This window comes from Meles meles, chromosome 9, assembly GCF_922984935.1.
Source record: "Meles meles chromosome 9, mMelMel3.1 paternal haplotype, whole genome shotgun sequence".
Lineage (NCBI taxonomy): Eukaryota > Metazoa > Chordata > Mammalia > Carnivora > Mustelidae > Meles > Meles meles.
Window position 1 is genome coordinate 112547868 of NC_060074.1, and position 20939 is coordinate 112568806.

The 20939-nt window shown below is 59.8% G+C and overlaps 2 protein-coding genes across 7 annotated transcripts in view; one reads left to right on the plus strand and one right to left on the minus strand.

Annotated features, from left to right (window-relative positions):
• Nucleotides 1–17427, plus strand: part of MYO7B (myosin VIIB) — a 95150-nt gene extending 77723 nt beyond the window's left edge. For 2 of the 3 annotated variants that reach the window (XM_046018272.1, XM_046018274.1), the window contains exons 28-48: nucleotides 168–287; nucleotides 1156–1329; nucleotides 1970–2197; nucleotides 3507–3674; nucleotides 6405–6522; nucleotides 6611–6737; nucleotides 7789–7955; nucleotides 8857–9038; nucleotides 9757–9887; nucleotides 10158–10315; nucleotides 10503–10666; nucleotides 11057–11256; nucleotides 12128–12233; nucleotides 13336–13449; nucleotides 13741–13828; nucleotides 14376–14482; nucleotides 14979–15164; nucleotides 15444–15560; nucleotides 15732–15815; nucleotides 16017–16136; nucleotides 16513–17427. In XM_046018272.1, the coding sequence (XP_045874228.1) occupies nucleotides 168–287; nucleotides 1156–1329; nucleotides 1970–2197; nucleotides 3507–3674; nucleotides 6405–6522; nucleotides 6611–6737; nucleotides 7789–7955; nucleotides 8857–9038; nucleotides 9757–9887; nucleotides 10158–10315; nucleotides 10503–10666; nucleotides 11057–11256; nucleotides 12128–12233; nucleotides 13336–13449; nucleotides 13741–13828; nucleotides 14376–14482; nucleotides 14979–15164; nucleotides 15444–15560; nucleotides 15732–15815; nucleotides 16017–16136; nucleotides 16513–16614 (2961 nt within the window). In that variant the 3' untranslated portion in view covers nucleotides 16615–17427. The remainder of the gene's footprint in view (nucleotides 1–167; nucleotides 288–1155; nucleotides 1330–1969; nucleotides 2198–3506; nucleotides 3675–6404; nucleotides 6523–6610; nucleotides 6738–7788; nucleotides 7956–8856; nucleotides 9039–9756; nucleotides 9888–10157; nucleotides 10316–10502; nucleotides 10667–11056; nucleotides 11257–12127; nucleotides 12234–13335; nucleotides 13450–13740; nucleotides 13829–14375; nucleotides 14483–14978; nucleotides 15165–15443; nucleotides 15561–15731; nucleotides 15816–16016; nucleotides 16137–16512) is intronic. The other variant, XM_046018273.1, reaches the window with a different exon arrangement.
• Nucleotides 17428–18105: 678 nt separating this feature from the next.
• LIMS2 (LIM zinc finger domain containing 2) overlaps nucleotides 18106–20939 on the minus strand; it is a 59442-nt gene continuing 56608 nt past the window's right edge. For all 4 annotated transcript variants that reach the window (XM_046018278.1, XM_046018275.1, XM_046018277.1 and 1 more), the window contains 4 exons: nucleotides 20634–20726; nucleotides 20039–20087; nucleotides 19826–19901; nucleotides 18106–19227 (listed from right to left, as the gene is read on the minus strand). In XM_046018278.1, coding sequence (XP_045874234.1) covers nucleotides 19080–19227; nucleotides 19826–19901; nucleotides 20039–20087; nucleotides 20634–20726 — 366 coding nt within the window. In that variant the 3' untranslated portion in view covers nucleotides 18106–19079. The remainder of the gene's footprint in view (nucleotides 19228–19825; nucleotides 19902–20038; nucleotides 20088–20633; nucleotides 20727–20939) is intronic.

The window sequence follows — 20939 nt, forward strand, 5'->3', positions numbered from 1 at the left end:
AGTAGGTATATATTGCAAAGTTATTACCACAATAAAGTCAGTTAACACATTCACCACCTTGCGGAATTACCATGAGTATTATGATTTTTAGAATTGGGGCAGGAAGTGGAAAGTGGCCTCCATTCTAAGTGTCTTCCTCCCTTCCTCTCCCCTCCTTCGCCCACCAGTATCTGATGAACTTCATCGGTCAGGGGCCAGCTGGCTACGGCCCCTTCTGTGCAGAGCGCCTGAGACGCACCTATGCTAACGGGGTGCGCATGGAGCCCCCCACCTGGCTGGAACTGCAGGTAGGGGCCAGTAGGGTTGGGAGGCCAACGGTGTGGGAAGCTGCCAGCCCCCATGGCTCCTCCAGCCCCTGTGTGCTGTCCTCTGGGTCCCTCCACCTCTCTTGGTGCCTTCTGTGCCTGTGATCCGGATGGGTCACGCCTGGGCTCAGCCACCCTGTGCATGGCCCAGGCTTCAAAAGTGCCCTCCCCACATCTTTAAGGAGCTACTGGCTAAAAAGAACAATAAATCTTAGCCTTCTGGTGTGAATGACTGCTAACTGGGTAAAGTGTTAACCCCCCCGAGGACGTTTGCTTCTTATTAAGAAGGCAGTGATCATTCCAAAGTGAACATCTTGGTGCCCTTGCTGTTTGTGTCATCTCTGTTCTCGGGAAGGGTCGTTCAGACACAGGCAGGGTTGAGAGGACCCACAGCTCCTGGAAGTCACTCACTTCCTGTGCCCCATGGTGCCCCATGCTGGGGCTCACCTCCTGCGGCACCCCTTCCCATTCTCGCCCTGCCACCCAAGTCCAGGCCCCCCTTCTCCCTTTTCTACCGGCTCTGCACCTGGGCCCTGGAGTTGCACGTGACCTTGCCGCAGCTGTGTGGGTGTGCTCAGAGAGAAACAGTAGCTTCCATGGACCCCACTTGTCTCTGGGTTCAGGACTTAGAGATTTCCAAGAGCTCTCCTGACCTCCTGTGATTCTGACACACTTAGCCTCGCCACAGCTCCGGCCTACTGTCCACAGACCACCGAGGCCGACTTGGAGAGACACACAAACTACCAGACACTCCGCAATATTGCCCTCACCCCCACTGGGTCCATCAGCTTGGTGGTGGGGGATGGGTAGGCCTCCAGGACAGAGGGCCTGAGTCTTCATCTGTCCCCAGGCTGTCAAGTCCAAGAAGCACATCCCGATCCATATCATCTTGGTGACTGGAGAGAGCCTGACGGTCATGGTTGACTCTGCGTCGACATCTCGGGAAGTCTGCCTGCACATGGCCCAAAAGCAGGGCCTCAGGGACTACCTGGGCTTTTCTCTGCAGGTGGCCGTGTATGACAAGGTACTGCCAGGTGGCCTGTCTGTCTCCCACCTCCCTCATACTCCCAGGCCAACTCGAGCCCTCCTACCAACCTGGCCACTACTGCCCTTTTCGGACACCACACCACACCACACACACACACACACACACACACACGTAACCTGTCCTCCTGCCCGAACCCCCACATACTCAGCCCAGTGGCTGCACCTTGGCCCAAGTGTCACACACAACTGGTAGGTCCCTTGCCACACTTAAGCTGCCCACACGTAGACCAGGCACTCACACATCTCGCTACAAGCCCCCTCGTGCCGGGAGCTGCAGACTCCTGTGCCCAGAGCAGAGGGTCACTAGCACAGCCCCCACCAGACGCTCTCACCCCCATGTCCACAGCCTCCGACCTGGACATGCTCGTGCCGGCCATCCAAGTATCACAATCCCCGCATGCCAGCCTTGGACATCAGCCTGCCTCTTTGGGGAGGGGTCTGCAGGGAGGCATATTTAGAGTGACAGGCAGACCATGCCATCGTGTGGGAAAAGCCCTCAGGCTCCCGGAGGACCAGCTGAGCCCACCCTTCCACCCGTGCATTCTGAGGGTGGGTGTCCCTGTGGAGCCCAGCACACAGCAGTCGCTAACCCCCACTGCCCCTGACTCTGGCCTCAGTTCTGGTCCCTGGGCAGCGGGCGCGACCACGTGATGGATGCCGTCGCCCAGTGCGAGCAGCTGGCCCGGGCGAGGGGCGAGAATGAGCGCCAGGCACCCTGGCGCATCTACTTCCGGAAGGAGTTCTTCACGCCCTGGCATGACTCCCAGGAGGACTCCGTCAGTACCCAGCTCATCTACCGCCAAGTGCTGCACGGGGTCTGGTCTGGCGAGTATAGCTTTGAGAAGGTGAGGGGACCCCACCGCCCCCAGGGCCCCAAGATGACCCTTCAGACAATCTGGGAGAGCACCGTGTTCCAGGGCAGGTCGGGGCTGTGGCCATCAGGGAGCACCCTGCGGAACGGGGTGTGAGGAATGTGGAGAAGGGAGAGGCAGGAGGCAAAGGCCAGGAATGTGTTCTCAGAGTGCAGGTCCCCAGCCCCCTCTGCTGGATGTGAAGCTGTCCCCTCCCAGCCTGGCCCCCATTTCCTCCTCCCTTGGACTACAGGTCTGCTCAGGCCTCTGGGGTCCGACACTCCAGCAGCAGGCAGGGGAGGCCTCCCATCAGCCCCAGGCCCACCTGGCTTCACCACGGCAGCTGTTCTTGGGGTAGCAGGAAGGTGGCCTTAGAGCCCTAGTGCTCACGTTCCAGTCCTACCTGTGTCTCTTCCTGGCAGTGGGACCTGGGAACATTATGTCACCCCCGAGGCTCAGACCGTCTGGAAAGCACAGAGAGGAGCCAGAGCTCTGTGGAAGGTTGCAAGCATCCAGGGAGGGCGTCGTGCTCCTGGTCCTCAGAGCAGCACTGCACCTGTGTTTGCAGAATTTCCCGGGCCTGAGTCAGGAGAACATGGCTCTCAGGCTTGGAGCAAGCTGCAGCAAGCCTGGAGGCCTGCCTGAAATGGGGGCAGTGGGCAAGGGGAGGCAGGAGACGGGCCCCAGAGAGACAGGCAGCTAGGTAACTCTGCAGGCTTTGGTCTCCCAGAGAGATGAGGGTTGCCCGGCACCCACGGCGCCCCTCGAGCAGGAAGCCCTGCCCCATGCTGGGCCAGGCTGGTGCCTTACACAGGATCCTGCCCAAATGAGTCCTTGCAGAAGCTGCACGGGGGTGGCCACTGTCACCCTTGACAAGTGAGTGCTGGGGAAGACAGGGTAGAGGTCTTGCATACATTTACCCTGCTCAGACAGCAATGTGAGGGTTCCACCCAGGCCTCAGAGCTGCCTCCTCCACACTCACTGTCTCCCTGAGAGTTGGGAGAGTGGCATGGGGGATTACCCCTTGACCTTGGGCAGAAGACCTGCAAGGCTCAAGCCAAGGCTGCTGGGAAGTTCCAGCCTGCCAGCAGGACAGCAGCCGAGAGGCCCCATGGGGCACGCTGTGGCTCCAGGGTGTTGGGGAAGGGGCAGATCCAGCCTAACAGAGGTGATAGAACAGGTGGCTGCTCGTATTCCTGGTTCTTGTCCGAGGGCTGGTCATCTCGACTGTGCTGGGACGTGGCAGGGACATCGTTCGGGAGGTGGCCCCCCTCACCCCAGTGTTTGTTCCCGGGCCGTGCAGGAGGAAGAGCTGGTGCAGCTGCTGGCCCAGCACTGCTACGTGCAGCTCGGCGCCGCGGTGGGGAGCGAGGCCGTCCAGGAGCTGCTGCCCAGCTGCATCCCCTCCAAGCTGTACAGGACCAAGCCACCAGAGAAGTGGGCTAGCCTCGTCACTGCTGCCCACACCAAGGTCAGCCTTCACAGAGCCTGGGCACGTGGGCTCTGCAGCCTCCTTTGGGGCAGGGGGTCTCCCACTGGGGAATGGGAGACTTTGACTTGCCGGTTAGTGTAGGTCTATCTCGAGATTTAAACGATCTGGTTCAGTCCAGCTCCCTATCACCGGCCCACTCTACCGTGCCTCCTCCCTTCCAGTCGGCATCTCAGGCGAGTTAGGACAGCTCATCCCCGTGCTCATCTCTGCCGCAGCGTCTGTCTGGGCTTCAGCCTTTTGGCAGGAGTGGGCATCCACAGCTGCCAACCACACACCATGCCTGTGCCCTCGGCACAGGCTCTGCACAGCAGGAACGGCTGCCCATCCTCTGCTCCTGCTTGGTCAGCCTGTACTCTGTGAACATGGTCCTCCCGGGTGCTCCTGCCTCCATCTCCCCACCAGCACACACCCGTGTCCTCAAGATCACCCAGACTGGTGGGCGTTTCCACTGCTCCCTGAACATCACCCCACAAGGAGATAGCAAAAATGCACCATGTGAGTCACGGTCCCCCTGCCTCCCTTCCCCTGCCACAGGGGCAGCCGTCCCCAAACCTGCTGCCCATCAGAGCCTCCTTTCTCCCAGGGTGCTGAGCTCAGCGGCATGGCCTGAGGTTCCGGGCACAGCTCACTCACTGTTCACTGCTGCTGCTACTGCGAGAGAGCTGTGCATGGGAGTTTCCCTTTGGTTAATACCTGTGCCCACCTCAGTTATCCCCGTGGCACTATGGTCTGAGAAAGCGCAGGATGGGGAGCAGGGAAGAAGAAGTAACACTGTGCCTACTTGTTAGGGGCTGACAATCCAGTGGCAGGGAGATGAACCCCAGGTGAGTGGTTCAGGCAGCAGGGGCCATCCAAATTCAGAGAAAGGTGGTGAAGACGGCCAACCAACACAGTCTTCATTCTGCCTCATGAGAAGGGAGTGCCGCAAAGGGGCCATGGACAAGGGTTCTGTGCACTTGTGGTTCGGAAAATACAGCTTTCCATGTCCTGCTCTTAGGGAGTCATAGTGCCTAACTGCTAATGAAAGGTTCTAACAAGTCCTACAGTAGAGAAGCCTGATTGTCCTACCCAACATTTCTCAGATATGTTGACTAACAAAGCTTGGTTCCATGAGACGCTCATTGGCATCTCTTGGAAACATTTCTTGGTGATTGGAATTTGGGAAAGGAAACCCCACTTGGTCATTTTGGGTGTTTCTCTCTCCCAGGAGAGAGACCATAGGATTTTAGGGCTCATATGAGGGAGGGACCAGAGGCACACGTGAACCCAAATGAACATGGGTAAGAGGGGGCTTTGTAATTTGGAAAGGGAGAGTTGGGGTGAGGGTAAAGAACTAGGAAATGTTACTCAACCACTTTTTTCCAAAGTGAACATAGTTACACAGATTTTGTTCATTAAACTACTTAGAACATGTACATTACCAAATACATCAGAACATATAGACAGAGAAAAGTGAAATCACCAATAATCTCGTATCAATGAGATCACTGTTCTTAACATTGTGATATAGAAGACCAAATTCATGCTTACACAACTGAGACATGACTGGAGAGAGATAAATCATATACCTTCTAAAAAATAAACACAGGATTGTATCATATAGCAACTTCCAGCCTGTTTCTTCACGTAATCATGTAGCATGGGGCCGTATTTCCATGTCACTAAATACAAATCTTTGTGTAGATTTTTTCCCTTTTTTCCCCCTTCCTTTTCTTCCCCTTTTCTTCTTCTTTTTTTATGTTCATTTTTAATGGCTGCATAGTACTGCAGTAATGAATTATAATTTACTACTTCTTATCGATGAACAGTAAGGCCATTCTCCATCTTTCACTGTTAAGACAACGGGTGAACCCCTTAGTAGATGCCAACTTTTATACGCTCGGCAGTGTATCTCCAGGATAGATTCCTCGAGAGGAGATTTCAGAGTGTAGGAACTTTCCACAGTTCCTGATACGTGATACCCATTGCCAGATCACCTCTCAGAGAGGAGGCATCACTTTACGTTGCAGGATGCTGGCTGTGAGTGTTACCCAACCACTTTTTAAACTGGCAACAAGAGAAATAACATTTTATTCAACAAACAGTAAAAAGAAAGTTCAGTTGGACACTGTAGCCAGCTATGGGCCCAGAGCAGTGGAGACAGGGAGGAGGTGGAGAGGCGGAAAAGAAGTCAAGAAAGAGGGAGGAAGGAAAGTCGACTGGGGCAGGTTGAGATGAAGGTCCCTGAGAGTGGCCCGCAGATAGGCAGAAGAACTCCAGAGAAGACAGACCGAGGTACCAAGGACTCAGGCGCACAGCAAGATCGGCATCCTGCACAGAGCAAGACACAGGCACCATAAGGCACACCTGTTGGCAGGAGCAGGCCCAAGCCCGCATGGATAAGCCCACCTCATAGCTTTCCATGAGGCAGTGAGTCACAGCCTGATCTACAGCCCTCTGGCCCCCAGATGCTAAAGAGGGGGCAAGCCTTCCTCCCCTCTCAAAACCACCCATGAATGGTCCCCCGCCACGGCGGGTAAAAAAGACCTGCCCAGCCCCCCAGAGCCTACCCCCTAGCCCTCGCTGGCACGGACCTCGCTTCAGGTAGAGGCTTCACAGAATGATCCAGCAAATGAGCACCGTGGGCATTGGGCCGTTAGCTCGCTAAGGGGAAGCCGGGGTCGAGTGAGAGATGCGTGATGGCAGTGACCCGCTGTGCCTCCCCCGCAGGCACCGTACACCCAGAAGCAGGCAAAGCCGCTCGCCGTGCAGGAGCAGGTGGTGGATGCTGCCCGCCTGCAGTGGCCGCTGCTCTTCTCTCGGCTCTTTGAGGTCACCACACTCTCCGGTAATGGGGCCTGATGGAGGTGAGGGGGTGTAGGCAGGGTCCCCTGTGGGGCCAACCTAAGCTTCACAGCTCTGTCTTCCCCGGCCAGGCCCCCGACTGCCTAAGACTCAGCTGATCTTGGCTGTTAACTGGAAGGGGATATACTTCCTGGACCAGAAGGAGAGGATGCTCCTAGAACTCTCTTTCCCAGAGGTCATGAGTCTGATCACCAACAGGTGGGTGTCCCAAGGGAAGATGTCCCAAAGGGAATCTCGCTTTGCACTCAACCTTAGTCCTTGGGGGCTCCGGGAGGAAAAGGGAGAGAGGGAGGCATATTGTGCCTGATCCTTGGTTGGGGTGCAGGGATGAGGATGGACAGGTATGGTGTGACGGCTGCTGGACTTAGCACCCCACCCTCTCTGGCCACGAGGCTGGCACTTCCCCATTAAGTACGGCATCTACACTTGAGGCATCCTTCTCTTGGGCTTCACTTTGAAACCCAAATCGACCTGGAAGGGACCACAAAAGCTTGCAACCTTTTGGGTGTGCATTCAGGTACAGGACCCTGCCCTTCTCGTGGGCGAAGAGGTCATGTGGAAAGTGTGGACCATCTGAGAGAGGAAGCGAGGGATGGAGGCTGGTTGTGCGGCAGAGTGGCCTTGCAGGCCAGGCTGGGCCTCAGACACCCCCACCCCCATAGCTCTGCAGGCCTCTTGTCTTCAGAGAGTGCCTCCTAGCCCTTTGGGAAGGCCCACCGATGCCCTGCCAGAGCCCCCCTTGGTTAGAGCAGACCTCAGGGTGCCATGGCATGATAATCACTACCACTGCATGGGTGGGGGCTTGCGCAGTGGCCACCACGTCCTCAGGCCGACCATGCTGGGCACTCATCCTCACGCATGCGGGGGAATAAACTAAGACAAGAGGTGCTCACCGAAGCTTGCCAAGACCGGTGCCTCCTCTTGACTCCAACATTCTTTGCCATGTGCCCGTGGTGGCCCTGCTCACCAGCCACCTCATGACCCACCCAGAGCTGAGCCCACACCCTGGGGCTTGGCACCGCCCACTGCCTTTGAAGCCCAAGGAACCCTGAGCTCTGGCTGTCATTTGCCCACCATACACAGTAGTGCCTGGGAGGTAGGCTGACCTAAGCTCAGACCTTGGCCCCGCCAGTGCCCACAGTCAAGTCATCTGTAACTCAGGAGGACCACCCCTTCTGAGGCTGTCAAGGGGCTGGAACAGGGAGGGCGGGAGAGGGCATTGGTCACATAGCATCTTTTGTCCCCTCAGGGAGGCCCAGGGTGGGCAGAGGCTGGTACTCTCCACGCTGCACGCAGAGGAGTACGAGTTCATGTCACCCAGCAGTGTGCCCATCGCCGAGCTGGTAGCCATGTTTCTGGAGGGCTTGAAGGAGAGGTCTGTGTTCGCCATGGCCCTGCAGGACAGGAAAGCCACAGGTGCCCAGCCAGGCGGGCAGGGGCGGATTGTGTGGTCAGTGGGAGGTTGGCTGGCTCATCCCCATGTCTCAATGGCCATGTAGCAGGACTCCAGGAGGGACCTGAGCAGAGAGAGGGAAAGAGGGCCAGGAAGCACCATGGGGGGCAGCTTTGGGCAAAGCCTTCCCTTCTACAAAATGAGGGGTTAAAGGAGATGGTCTCAAAGCCCCCAAAGTGAAGCTAGTTGAGGAAGCTCAGGGGCACCCCTCCCTCCCCCTGCAGAAAACATCCAGGCCACCGGCCTGAGCTTTGAATGCCGTCCCCACAGCCACCCTGTCTCCCATTTACAGACAAGGAACCAGGATCCTGAGAAGGGGAGCTGCTTGTCTAGGGTCACACAGCTCAGGGGTGGGGGACCGCTAGCACGGTCTAGCTGCTGGCCACACCCTCCCTGCAGGTCAGCACTCCAGCATGAGCCGAGCACTCCTGGGCATTAGGCAGTGTAGTTACTGCAGGGGCCTGGGGGTGGGGGGCGCTCACAGGGACAGAGAGGAGAGGCTATGTGTGCGGTCTTACAGCAAAAAGAAATGTCATTCCTGTTGCCCATTCCACCCCCCAAACTGCCCAAGAGGGAAGGATTATTGTCTACTCACAGAGGAGGATACAGGCCTCGCAGCACAGAGAGCAGATCCCCTGAGGCTCAGCCGGCCGCCATAGCTCCCCTGCCCTGCCTGCGGGGGCTGTGTGCCTGGGAATCTGGCCACCACTCAGCCTTGTCTGGCCTTGGGCCCACCACTCTGCCTCTTGCTTTCCTCACCTGCCGAAGGAGCCAAACCACGAGATGCTAGCACAGACTCTGGCCTCTGCCCGGCCCTTGATAAGCGGTGGCTTTTCTGCCCCTGTGTGTGACTTGGAATTGCAGATGACACTACCCTCCTGCCCTTCAAGAAGGGGGACCTGCTGATCCTGACAAAGAAACAGGGGCTGTTGGCTTCCGAGAACTGGACCTTGGGCCAGAACGACAGGACGGGCAAGACGGGGCTGGTGCCCACGGCCTGCCTCTATGCCATCCCAGTGGTCACCAAGCCCTCAGCACAGCTGCTGGTAACACACGTTCATCTGTCCTCAGCCTGGGTGCCCATGGGCACAGGAGGAAATGACCCACCTGCTAGCTCAGGGGCCCATGCCCCACCTTGCGGAGGGCCAGGAGGCACGCCCTGCCGGCCCTGTCATCCCTCTGGGGTGACCACGAAGCTGGCGCAGTGTCTGTCCCCAGCCTTGCCCAGTGCTTATCGATGCTCCCGCCGCAGCACATCCTGGGAACAAACCTGTCCTTCCCCGCTGTCCTGAGTGCCAGCTGTGTGCCCTGTGCAGGACAGCACTGAGCACAGCAGCCACTCTCCCCTCAAGGAGCATGTGGCACGCTGCCAATCACAGAGGGTCACCAAGAAGCAGCACCGGTCACTCTAGGAGCCAGTGATAGGCTAGGGGTGTGCACTGTCCGGAAAGCACTCCTGAGGAAGCGACATTGTGCTGGGGCCCGAGGGAGGTAGGGAAGGAAGCAGGCAGCGTCCAGTGAGAGGTGGCCCTGAGGGGTGCCCTGGGGAAGGGGAGCGTCATGGGTCTGAGAAGCCCTCCTAAGGAAAAGGAACGGGCTCAGAGACATTGAGGCACTGGTCATGGGTCACACAGAAGGTGATATGGGAGGACCTGTGCAGCTCTGTGGTCAGCCCCTCCCACGGCCCTGGAGCAACCGGGTCAGGAAGGAGCCCATGGGGAGAGTCGTGTGGGCAGTGGGACCCGCGGGCCTGTGTCTCCGCAGAGCTTGCTGGCCATGTCACCAGAGAAGCGGAAGCTGGCAGCCCAGGAGGGGCGGCCCACAGAGCCGCTGCCTGAGGAGCAGCCCAAGGACAAGCCACACACCCTGGAGGAGTTCTCCTACGAGTTTTTTAGGTGCCGACTCAGGCCCCCAGCAGGCCCTGCCAACACTTCTGTGATCCTGAGGACTATAGGGAGGCCGTGGAGGGAGGTGCTGTGTCCACCTGGCCTCCCGGGGAAAGGGGACCCTCTGACCCTCCCACAGCTACCCCGGGAGGGCAAGGGGGAGTGAGCCTGGGTCTCTCCCCTGACAGTTCTCACACGGTAGGCGGGTGGGGAGAGGAAGGAGAAGCATGGGCAAAGAGGCTTGAGAAGGGCCTCACAGAAGCCTCCATCCCCGGACAGGGCTCCAGAAAAGGAGACAGTCAGCAGGGCCATGTTCCCCCTGGCCCGGACCCGGGGTCACCTCTGGGCCCACTCATCTGAGCCACTGCGGCAGCCTCTGCTCAAGCGTGTCCATGCCAATGCCGAGCTCCGGGACCTCGCCTGTCAGATCTTCATCGATATCCTTCCCCAGCCAGCCTGGCCCAGCTCTGTGCCGGCCCCATGGCTGCCCTATGAAGGGCACCGGCCCCATGGAGTGCGGGGCCGCGGCAGCGTGCGACTCACGGGGCGGGTCAAGAGCCAATGTGAGGTCAGGGCTGGCGGTGACAGGCAGCCACGCTGGCACATTCTCCTTGACAGCAGCACCTATCCTCAGGTACATGGGGGACTACCCTTCACGACAGGCCTGGACCTCTGTGGAGCTCACCGACCAGATCTTCTCGTCGGCCCTCCAGGACTCAGCCCTGCAGGATGAGGTCTACTGCCAGATCCTGAAGCAGCTGACACACAACACCAAGAGGTCTGCTGGGGACGGGGCAGGGCCAGAGGGCACCAGCTCCCTGCCCAGGCCCCTTCAGTTTTCACCCTAGCCTCCAGGGCCTGTGCCCAGTGTTCAGCTCATGGGGGCTCCCCAGCCTGCTCAGGTGCTGACAGCGGCTGTGGGAAGGTGGGGACCCTCCTCCGTCCCGCCGACCTCTTGGGGGTGGCGAGAGCAGGGAGGGAAATGGACCCGCCCTGGTCCCTACCTTCTCGCACCCTTTTTCCTGTGTTCTGGGCACACCATGGGCTCTCTCAACTCCGGTGCACTCCTCCCTGAAATGGGCACGATGGTACCCCCCCATTTTATGCGTGTGAAACCTTTTTGAGGCATCAGGTCCCTGGGCAGCAGGCTTCCTTGTCCCCATCTCCCCAAGGTGCCTAGCTGGCCCAGGCCTCTCTGGGCTGATGGGTGCTGCCACCCCAGGTACAGCGAGGAGCGGGGCTGGCAGCTGCTGTGGTTCTGCGCTGGCCTCTTCGCACCGGGCAAGGCGCTGCTGCCCCACACTCAGAAGTTCATCGACACGCGGAGGAAGAAGCTCTTGGCCCCTGACTGCAGCCGCCGCCTCCAGAGGGTCCTGAGGTGAGCCTGCCTGTTCCCACACCCCCAGAAGTGTCTGCGTGTGGGTGCTGACCCATCTCGCCCTTCCGGGGCTCGTGGTCCCGCTGGGACACCTGTCAGTGGAGCCAGAGTCTGTGTCCTCTCCAGAAGCTGGTGTCTGTTTAAGGAGGCAGGACCAGGCTCCCCGCAAGCTGGGCAGAAGCTGGAAAGGGAGGCTCTGAAGGTCTCAGAGAGGCCTGGATGGTCAGTAGGGGTAGCTGGCAGACTCGGTCTTAGCCGTATCCCTCCCCCAACGGCTGCCTGTCCAGGGACAGAGAGAACAACAGCCTGGAGGCCACAGTATGACCTTGGTGCCCCAAGCCACCATCGTCCCACCCAGCCAGGCAAGAGTGACCAAGATCCGAGGCCAGTCCCTGCCAATCCTTGTGGCCAGCCCTCCCACCGTGGGGCAATTCTCCCCTGGCTCTGCCTTGGTTCTCATCTGCACCACCTACCCTATCTGGCTCGGCCTCCTGCGGCTATCGAAGAGTCTGGGTTGGCCGTGGTCATGGAGGGGGAGGTGGGTGCCCTCAGAGAAGTCCTCGGAGAAGGTGCGGGGGGGTCCTTGACTCCCGCCTAATGCCCCTGCTGTGTGAAAGTGCCCCACCCAGGAGGCTCTGATCGGTCTGGGGCCCCTTCCCCTTGCTGCCTCCTCAGAATGGAGGGGCACCTGGGAGGTGAGTCCAGGCTGGCTCTGGGCCTGGTGCTGAGCTCCCCAGGCAGGGCAGCCCCCCCGCTGGGGGTGCAGAGTTCTTTGTTTGTGTCTGGCACAAGGTTTAGCTTGGAGGGGGTAGCTGGGGCCTGGGCTGGGCTGGGGGTCGTGGGGGGCATGCTCAGCCCTGTCCTGCTCTAGGACGGGGCCCCGGAAGCAGCCCCCACACCCAGTGGAGGTAGAGGCCATGGAGCGGAACATCTCCCGCATCTGCCACAAGATCTACTTCCCCAACGACACAAGCGAGGTGAGCCCCGCCCCGTCCACGGACTGGCCTCCCAGGCTCCCCGCCTGCAGCCCCCCCCCCCCACAAAGCCCTTCTGCAGCGTGGTTACCCACGGAGAGCCAAAACAAGCGCTCTGACACCGTTTTCAGAGTTAGAGGGAGCCTCCCACCCTCTCAGTCTCCTACCTGCACCATCAGAGGTTAACTGAGTGCACCCACCCCAGGGGCTCAAGGCCAGCACAAGGAGTGCCCACCCCCGAGGCCTAGTGTGGTGGGAAGTCCTGAAGGTGCAGGGGGCACTCCAGGCCAAGGTGCAGGAGAGAGGAAGCCACAAGGGTGGTCGATGAAGCTGAGTCCCGGGGCATGGGACCCCTACGGGCTTCTGACCCTGCCCTGGGGCATGGGAGCAGAGGTGCTGCCACTAGGGACACCTGTGGACAGAGCCCCAGTTGGCTGCTGGGGATGGGAAAGGACCGTGGGAGGAGAAACATGAGGCCCCGGCCTGCAGAGAGGCCCCCAGCCAAGTGGCAGCAGTGAGGAGCAGAGGGGCGGAGGACCGTGCTCCCTTGCCATGTTTCCCAGAGCAGCGTGGCTTTTGCAGCCTTGGAGACTATGGGTCCCACAGGGGAGTTCCCACAGTCTGTCTACAGGGCTCTCAAAGCAAGTTCCAAAGGCCAGGCCTCCTGGGCCCCCAAGACCATGACCTCTGACCGAACAACATCAGCATCTGGTTAGTTTCTACAAGGGAAGGCTTCTCCTTCTCAGGCTACAGCACGTCTAGCCAAACTTTTCTTTTCTTTTTTTTTCTTTTTAGAAAGACTTATTTACTTATTTTAGAGAGAGAGAGCTCATGTGTGAGCACACACGAGCAGGGGTGGGGCAGAGAAACAGGGAGAGGGAGAGAGAATGTTAAGCAGACTCTCTGCCGAGCACAGAGTCCACATGGGGCTCAATCTCAGGACCCTGAGATTATGACCTGAGCAGCCATCACAAGGTGGACACTCGGCAAGTGAGCCACCGAGGCACCCCTCCCTCCAGTCTTAAGGAGAAGAGTACCAGGCTGTGTGTGGTGGTCCCAGGCTGAGCCTTGTCATGAGACGTGCACACACTGCTTCTCCGCGCAGATGCTGGAGGTGGGCACCAACACCCGGGTGCGGGACGTATGCCAGAGCGTCGCCACCAGGCTCCAGCTGGCCTCCTGGGAAGGCTGCAGCCTCTTCATCAAGATCGCGGACAAGGTGCGCTCAGCTGGCCAGGCCGGGGTGGCAGGAAGGGCGGGCGGATGTCTGATGTACGTGGCGTTCTCCCCTGTGTACTGGGCCAGGTCCCTCACTACACACAGGCTGTCAGGATGAAGAGAGGTGGGCTTATGGAGCAGCACAGTGTGGGAGCAAGTGAGAGCCAGCTCTGAGCAGCGCTAGCCTCCCCGGCCATAGACGGGCTGACCAGACCCGGCCCTTAGCACCTCCCGGGGAGGGCTCTCCCCTGGAAGCCCTTCTATCCTCTGCCTTCCTCCCCACCCACCCCAGGTCATCAGCCAGAAGGAGGGAGACTTCTTCTTTGACTCCTTGCGGCAAGTGTCTGATTGGGTGAAGAAAAACAAGCCTCAGAAAGAAGGTAAGGGGAGCAGGGTGGGGACAAAGGAGGGATGTGGTTGGGATGGAGGGGTCTGGGGAAAAGGACAGTCTGCCTCCCTGGGCCAGGGACAGAATATTCCCCTGGCACTTCTTGCATGGCCCCTGCCCATTCATTCATTCATCCCCCCTTAAATCCCCCGCGTCATGGGTATGGCTAGAACTGGGGCCAGGCCTAGAACAGATGGCTGGGCTGCAAGGTGATGAAGGCTTTGTGGGGGCCTGACCCCCACAGAAAGGTCCAGGAACATCCCTGGAGAGACTGGCTTCTGCACTACTCCTGAGGGATGAGGAAGAGCTGGGGTCAGGGAGGAAGAGGGGATGAGACTTTCCAGCAGAAGAGGCGTCAGGAGCAACCACAGCAGCGATGGAAGGGGTGCGGGGGGAGCCTCAGGGTGCACGTGCTGCAGGCCACGTGCTCCCAGGAGGTGGGCGGCAATGCCGCGGCCACAAGGGGGGATGGGGAGCACAGGTCCAGGCGTCTGTTGGGCCACAGGACAGCCTTGGCACTCACTGCCCGCCCTGCCCAGGGGCCCCCGTGATGCTCCCCTACCAGGTGTACTTCATGCGGAAACTGTGGCTCAGCGTGACCCCAGGGAAGGACACGAATGCAGACACTATACTTCATTACCACCAGGTACCCGGGCAGGCTCCCTCCTGGTGGGTGTTTGGGCACACCATCACTTCACCCACACCTGCCTTGAGAGATGATGGTAGAGGAGACCGCTGGCCAGCTGCGGCTGTGCTCTGGGTCACCTAGCCTCTCCAGGGGCTTCTGGAGGCCCTTGAGGCCCCATGTGGTGGGCGGGCTGAGCTCCTGAGGGTTCCACGCCAGGAGCAGAGGGACAGCTGCCTTTGGGGACACTGACTGTACCAGCCCCTGGAAAGTAATTGCTGGGAGGGGGAGGGACAGAGGGTCCCAACTACATAAGAGTAGGGCAGGCCAGCACTTCCATGGTGAGATGTCAGGGAGCCCTGCCCTGACTTGATGGCCATTGCCCCTACCAGAAACCCTCTCTGAGGGCTTGGGGTTTTACTGACTCTGTCCCCTGGCTGTCCCCAGACCTAATACTCTGCCACCTGAGCATGAAGGGATGGGGCAGCAGCCTAAAGCCAACATGTCCATCACTCAGGAGCTGCCCAAGTACCTTCGTGGGTTCCACAAGTGTTCGCGGGAGGATGCCGTCCACCTGGCCGGCCTCATCTACAAAGCCCAGTTTAATAACGACCGGTCCCAGCTGGCTAGTATCCCCAAGATCCTGCGGGATCTTGTGCCTGAGAACCTCACACGCCTCATGTCCTCCGAGGAATGGAGAAAGGTCATTGATGGGGCTGGGGAGGGGACCCTGGGGTACATGGGGGCTGGGCCCCGCTTGGGCGAGATGAGCACCTTCTGGGCATGGAGGGTAGGCTGGGTCTATGATTGTCACCCCTTCCCCATGCTGTCCACAGCACCTCAGAGATGGGTTCCCTGTGTGCAGAGGACACACTTGACCCTAAGTGCCCTCCAGGCTGGCTGCAAGCACACGGGCGCTGCTTGGACAGGGGCCCTGTGTGGACGGCCTGCTCAGGCCCTCACTGGCCCTTGCGTCCCCTAGAACATCCTTCTGGCCTATGACAAACACAAGGACAAGACAGTAGAGGAAGCCAAAGTGGCCTTCCTCCAGCGGATCTGCCGGTGGCCCACGTTTGGTTCTGCCTTCTTCGAGGTGAAGGTAGGCCTCACCCAGCTCTGGCCCCAGCAGCCTGAGCTCCTCCTTAAACACACATCTAGGGGCGGGCCTGGCCAGCTCGGTTTGGAAGGAGCATGTGCACACATGTGTGCCTCAGGGAGGTGGCCCCCTGGCCTCCTTGGCTGACTGTGACCACTGTGCCCTCCTCCCCAGCAAACCTCAGAGCCCTCGTACCCGGACATCATCCTCATCGCCATCAACCGGCACGGCGTTCTGCTTATCCACCCCAAGACCAAGGTAGCAGCGGGGCCCCGGCAGGGCTGGGGAAGCTGCCAGGGTCCCACACCCCTGCGCAGGTGGTACCCCCCTGCCCTTCTATGCCCACGCCCATGACCCCATGGACTCTTGGAGGACCCCAGAGCAGGAGCTCAGGCTCAGGGTCCCTAGGCCCCCTGGGCTGCAGCTGGGTCCTACCCACCCTGCCCACTCTGCCCCCAGGAACTGCTCAGCACCTACCCCTTCACCAAGATCTCCAGCTGGAGCAGCGGCAGCACCTACTTCCACATGGCGCTGGGGAGCCTGGCCCGGGGCAGCCGCTTGCTGTGTGAGACCTCTCTGGTGAGTCCCAGCCCTGGGTGCCTTCTGGTCCCTTCCCCCAACCCAGACACACAGGACACGGAGACGCCAGGGAGTATGTTTCCCCAGCCCTGGCCCCAGACTGCCACCAGGCAAGTGGCTGACGCTGAGGGCCTGACTTGCTGTGCCCAGGGTGGGCTAGGCCAGGCTGGGCCGGCAGAGCCAGGAAGGAGGAGCAGCGAGAAAAAGCCTGGGACTGTCATCCAGGGACCATGGTGGCAAGGCCTGGTTTGGGTCCCCTGTGGTCCTGGGCCACTCTGAGGAAGGAGGAGGACTCTGTTCTCAGCAGTGTGTCCTTGAGGCAGAAGCAGGGCACCACCATGGCCCTCAGCCTCCAACCCCACCCTTCCCTGTCCAGGGCTACAAAATGGATGACCTGCTGACCTCGTACGTGCAGCAGCTCCTGAGCACCATGAACAAGCAGCAGGGCTCCCAGGCCCCAGCCCATGCCGACCCTTAGCACCGGGAGCTGGTGTGTCCACTCACTCACCCTTACCCCGGTGGTACTTCCCAAAGGCCCTTTCTTGGCCCAGGGCCTGCCCTCTGCAGGCAGCTTTTCATGCTGCCCTCTCCCAGAACACACCCCCACAACCCTCAGCATACCAGGCAGGCCTCCTTTCCCGAGGGGACCATGGAGGACGAAGTGCGGAGCCCAGTGCAGGGCCCCGAATGTCAGGCCTCCAGGCTGATGGGTGGATGGCTGAAGGGACTCCCCCAAGAATGTTCAATAAAAATTCCTGAAGCACTGTGCAATGTGCTAGAGAAGCGGGGACGGGCGTGGGCAGGTGGGCAGGAGGCCTAGGAGGCACTGGCCGGCAAAAGATCTCTTCCAGAGAAAGCAAAAAGCGTGGTGACTCCTCAGGGATGCCTGGAGGACAACTCCATTCCCAGGGAATGACTTCATTGATCCCTCCCTCCTCCCTTTATCTTCTTTCCCCCTCCCTCTTGCCTCTTCCCTCAGGCCCCTTGGCACAGCTTTCTCCTTCCCCCACAGGGCCTTGGGGCATATAACTGCTGTGGGAGGGCCTGGTGGGGCCAGGCCTCCCTCTCTGGCTGCTGGCTTCCCACAAGGCCGGCCTGTGCCCAGGTGGGAGCAGAGCTGGATGCAGGGTCTTAGTGGCCTGGGTTCATCCCCACTGTAAGGACCTATGATATTTTTATATTTTAGCCAGGGGCTTTCATTAAACAAAAACCTTGTTTGACTCATAAACTGTCCCTGCTCCCCTTCCCCCAGGGGATTTACTTGGAGACAAGTCCGAAAAACCAGCTCCAGGTAACAAAGCCCAGATACAAGGATGGGTCAGGCCAGGTGGAGACATCCGATCAGTGGGGGGTTGCATACTGTCTCCCTGGTTACCAAGGAGTAGGGGCCCCGCCCTTTGGGAGCCTTTTGGGCGCCAATCCTAATCAAGGTGTAATAGGCTGGTTCTAATGTCTACTAGGGTAAATTGTAATTCAGTTGGTCACCTATCATCACTGTGGAGTTTCCCGTGTGTGTTACAACTTCATTGGCCACCTGTGCGTGGCCAGGCCCAACTGCATGGCCTTTGCCCTTAAAAGCCAGTCCGTAAAGGAGAGTGGGGTCACCCTCTCTTGTAAGAGGCGCGGCCCCGAACGTTCGGTTAGATCTTGATGCTTTGCTTGACCTTCGCTTTATATCAGTCTCGCTCCCTTAATCACGGACCCATTACTGGGGCATAACACCCACCGTGCTGGCAGGCGCCATCGCACCCATGTTCCCCAACTGGCCAGGCTTCATGGACTAAGGGTTTCCGGCTGGACTGGTCTCCAAGGCCTGAGGGCAACAAGAGCCGGGTCCTAATTGGACGTTTCTCTCACCTGTCCTGTTTGGTGTCCATCTCTCTAAGCATTCCACAACCCCCAAGCAGTATGCCCACAGGGGCTGCCTCAACTCCTCACTCTCGTGACAGAAACCACACGGGCCAAGTGGTCGTGTAAATAAGCCTTCATTCGTTATGCAAGCACCAGGTCCTCTGTTGGCCACGGAGGAAGTGTGGTCCCTGCAGGGTCGGGGTGAGCCACGCACCCAGCCCCTCTACCTTCTAGCCCCTGGCCGGCTGCACCCAGAGGATCAGCATGTGCCCTTGTTGGGGGAGGAGGGCACAGGGAGACCGAGGTGCTACGGGCACCACAGAGGAGCTTGGGGGAACCACAGTGGCCCGTGGCCCAGACTGGATTTCAGGAAGGAGGCCTCCTGAGTGATGATGGGAGGGGGTCCGTATCCCCCCTGATGATTTGTGGGGTGCGGTGGCAGTTTATGCACAAGGATCCTACATGGTTGAGTGTGTGTGTGTGTGTCCAAGGATCAAAGGTGGTTCCCCAGAGGCCCCCATCCGCGTGGCCAGGGTCACGGGACTGGAGCAGCTGCCCGGCTGTGGCCTCCCCAGAGCCATGTGTGCACAGTGCGACCACTCTGGGTGGAGGCTGGCCAAGCTCCCACAGAAGGATGTGAGCTGCCAGGTGCCCCTGCAGGAATGGGACAGGTCAGGATGAGCAGGGCCCCAAGGCCAGGTGACCCCAGGCCCTAATTCGCTCATATCCCTGCAGGACCTGATCTAAGGCTGTGGGCACAGGCCTATCACAGGCTCCAGGGCCCTGCTCTGCCCCATGCCTGCATAAAAGGAAAGTGATGAGCCCATGGCAAGAGAGGAAAGAGAGGCCTGGGGAGGAGGTGGAGATCAGGGACTGGGGCAAAAAGAGTGGGTGGTGAGCGAAGAGAGCAGGCGAAGGAGATGGGGAAGGGGAAGAAGGGGATGAGAACCATCCTGGAGGGAAGGAGGGGAAGGGGGAAGGAAGGAGGGCTAGGCTGCAGACAAGGAGCAGAGATGAGGACTGGAGGCAGCAAAGGGAAGGGGGCACCAGCAGGAAGTGGGGGATGAAGGCAGAGGGCAGGCAGGAGGCCGCTCAGGTGGAGTTGAGGCCCACGGACTTGGGGTGGGCCTTGCGGGCGGCCAGCTCTGACAGCTTCTTCAGCCGCTTCTTCAGCTCCAGTGGGAACTTCTCATAGCATCTCTTACACACAGGCTTCATGTCAAACTCCACAAACTTGTTCCTGGGGAAGAGGTCCAGCAGTCAGGAGAGCCCCAGGCCCTATCAACTCAGCCCACAGCAGTCCAGGTCCCTGGGTGAGCTTCTGGCCAGGGGTCACAGTAGACAAGGAAACAGGCCTCCAGGCCTCCTTTCCCTCTCCGAAGATTCTGATACTCCAGAACTGCCCACAACTCCCTGCCGTTGTCAGAAGCCCGGACTCCTTCACCTCACAGCTCCAGCCCTTCTGCTCCTCCTGTGGCTCGTGGAGGAGCCGGTGGTCTGACTCCTTTGCCTTTGAACATGCTGTTCCCTGAGTTGGAATGCCCTTCCCTCCTCAGAGCCCTGTGTCTTTGCTGGTGTGCTGGAGGCTCACATCGCTCCCCCTCTCATCCTGCCCGAGGGGCCCCTCAATCTGCCTCCATAGGGCTGGGGTTGCCCCTTGCTGCCACGGCACCCCCATGGCCTGACCACAGCAGGCATTCAGGGAAAGCCTGCGGAAGAACCCGAGGGAAGCGCTCTCCAGTCGGAGCCCCCGCCACAGGCTCCAGGAGGAGACCGATGCTGGGCAGGTCCCGCTCCGCCCACCCTGCCTGGCACCCCCGGAGGCAGGCACCACTTACTTCAGGGTGAGCTTGCTGTTGCAGGTGGAACAGGAGAAGCAATTCACGCACCAGGCCTTGTTGAGCGCGGACACCACTGTGGGGCAGGGGCGAGCAGGTTGAGCAGGCCCAGGTGGGCCCAGGACCAGCTGGGCCTGCAGCTGTGGGACCAACAAGCCAGAGGGAGAGCAGGCGCATGCAGGGGGGAGGGGCACAGGGACAGAGGAGCCTTACCATCACCCTCAATCACATGGCTGCAGTTATAGCAGACGTCCCCAAAGAGCTGTGAACAGAGCAGGTGTCCAACATGTGGCAGGCGGTCATGCCCCAGCTCGGGGCCAGGGCTGCCACCTGGCCCGCATCCCACCCCAAACAGATGCTCTCAGGCATCCTCCCAAGACTCCTGGGCCTTCCTGCCAGGGTGGCCCCATTGCTCCTGATGGTGTCCATGAAAAGGCTGGGCCAGGGGCATACCCCCAACTTCTGGACCACAGCCACTGGGCAGCTCTGCCAGACTGGCCGGAGGGAGAGAGATGGCAGCACAGGTCACCCCCATGAGCCCAGGACCTCACAGGGCCCTCTCATTCACTTCCCATGGCAGGTCGGGGTCAGCGTCTCAAATGACACTGAGCACACAGCCTGGCCTCCACACACACCACGGGCTCCGGAGGGGCTGCCCTCGTCCTCTCCTGCCCAGCTGGGCGCACGCAGCATTCCGGGCGCTCACACCGCATCACCTCCCGGAGGGCTCCCCACAGCCCCACAGCTGCCGTCCACAGCTGGGCCTCCACAGGCTCCACCCATCCACCCTCTGCCCCCCAGGCCCTACCTGGTTGTAGTGGGTCTCACAGTAGGCCAGACCCTTCTTCTCATAGTGCCGGTGCCCTAGGAACGGCTTCTCACACTTGGCGCAGACGAAGTGCTGAGAGGACAGGGGGCAGTCAGGGCAGCTCAGAGCTGGAGCAGCCACCCCGGGAGACAGGGTCCCATGGGATGGAGTGCCTCAGTGGGCTCCCCACTGGGCAGTGGGATCGATATCACCATGGACCTCCCATGAGTGAGCAGGCCCCACTCTGTCCCCAATGCACAGTGACACGCATTGCCATCCTCTCCAGGGCTGCCCCCCAGGCCACCA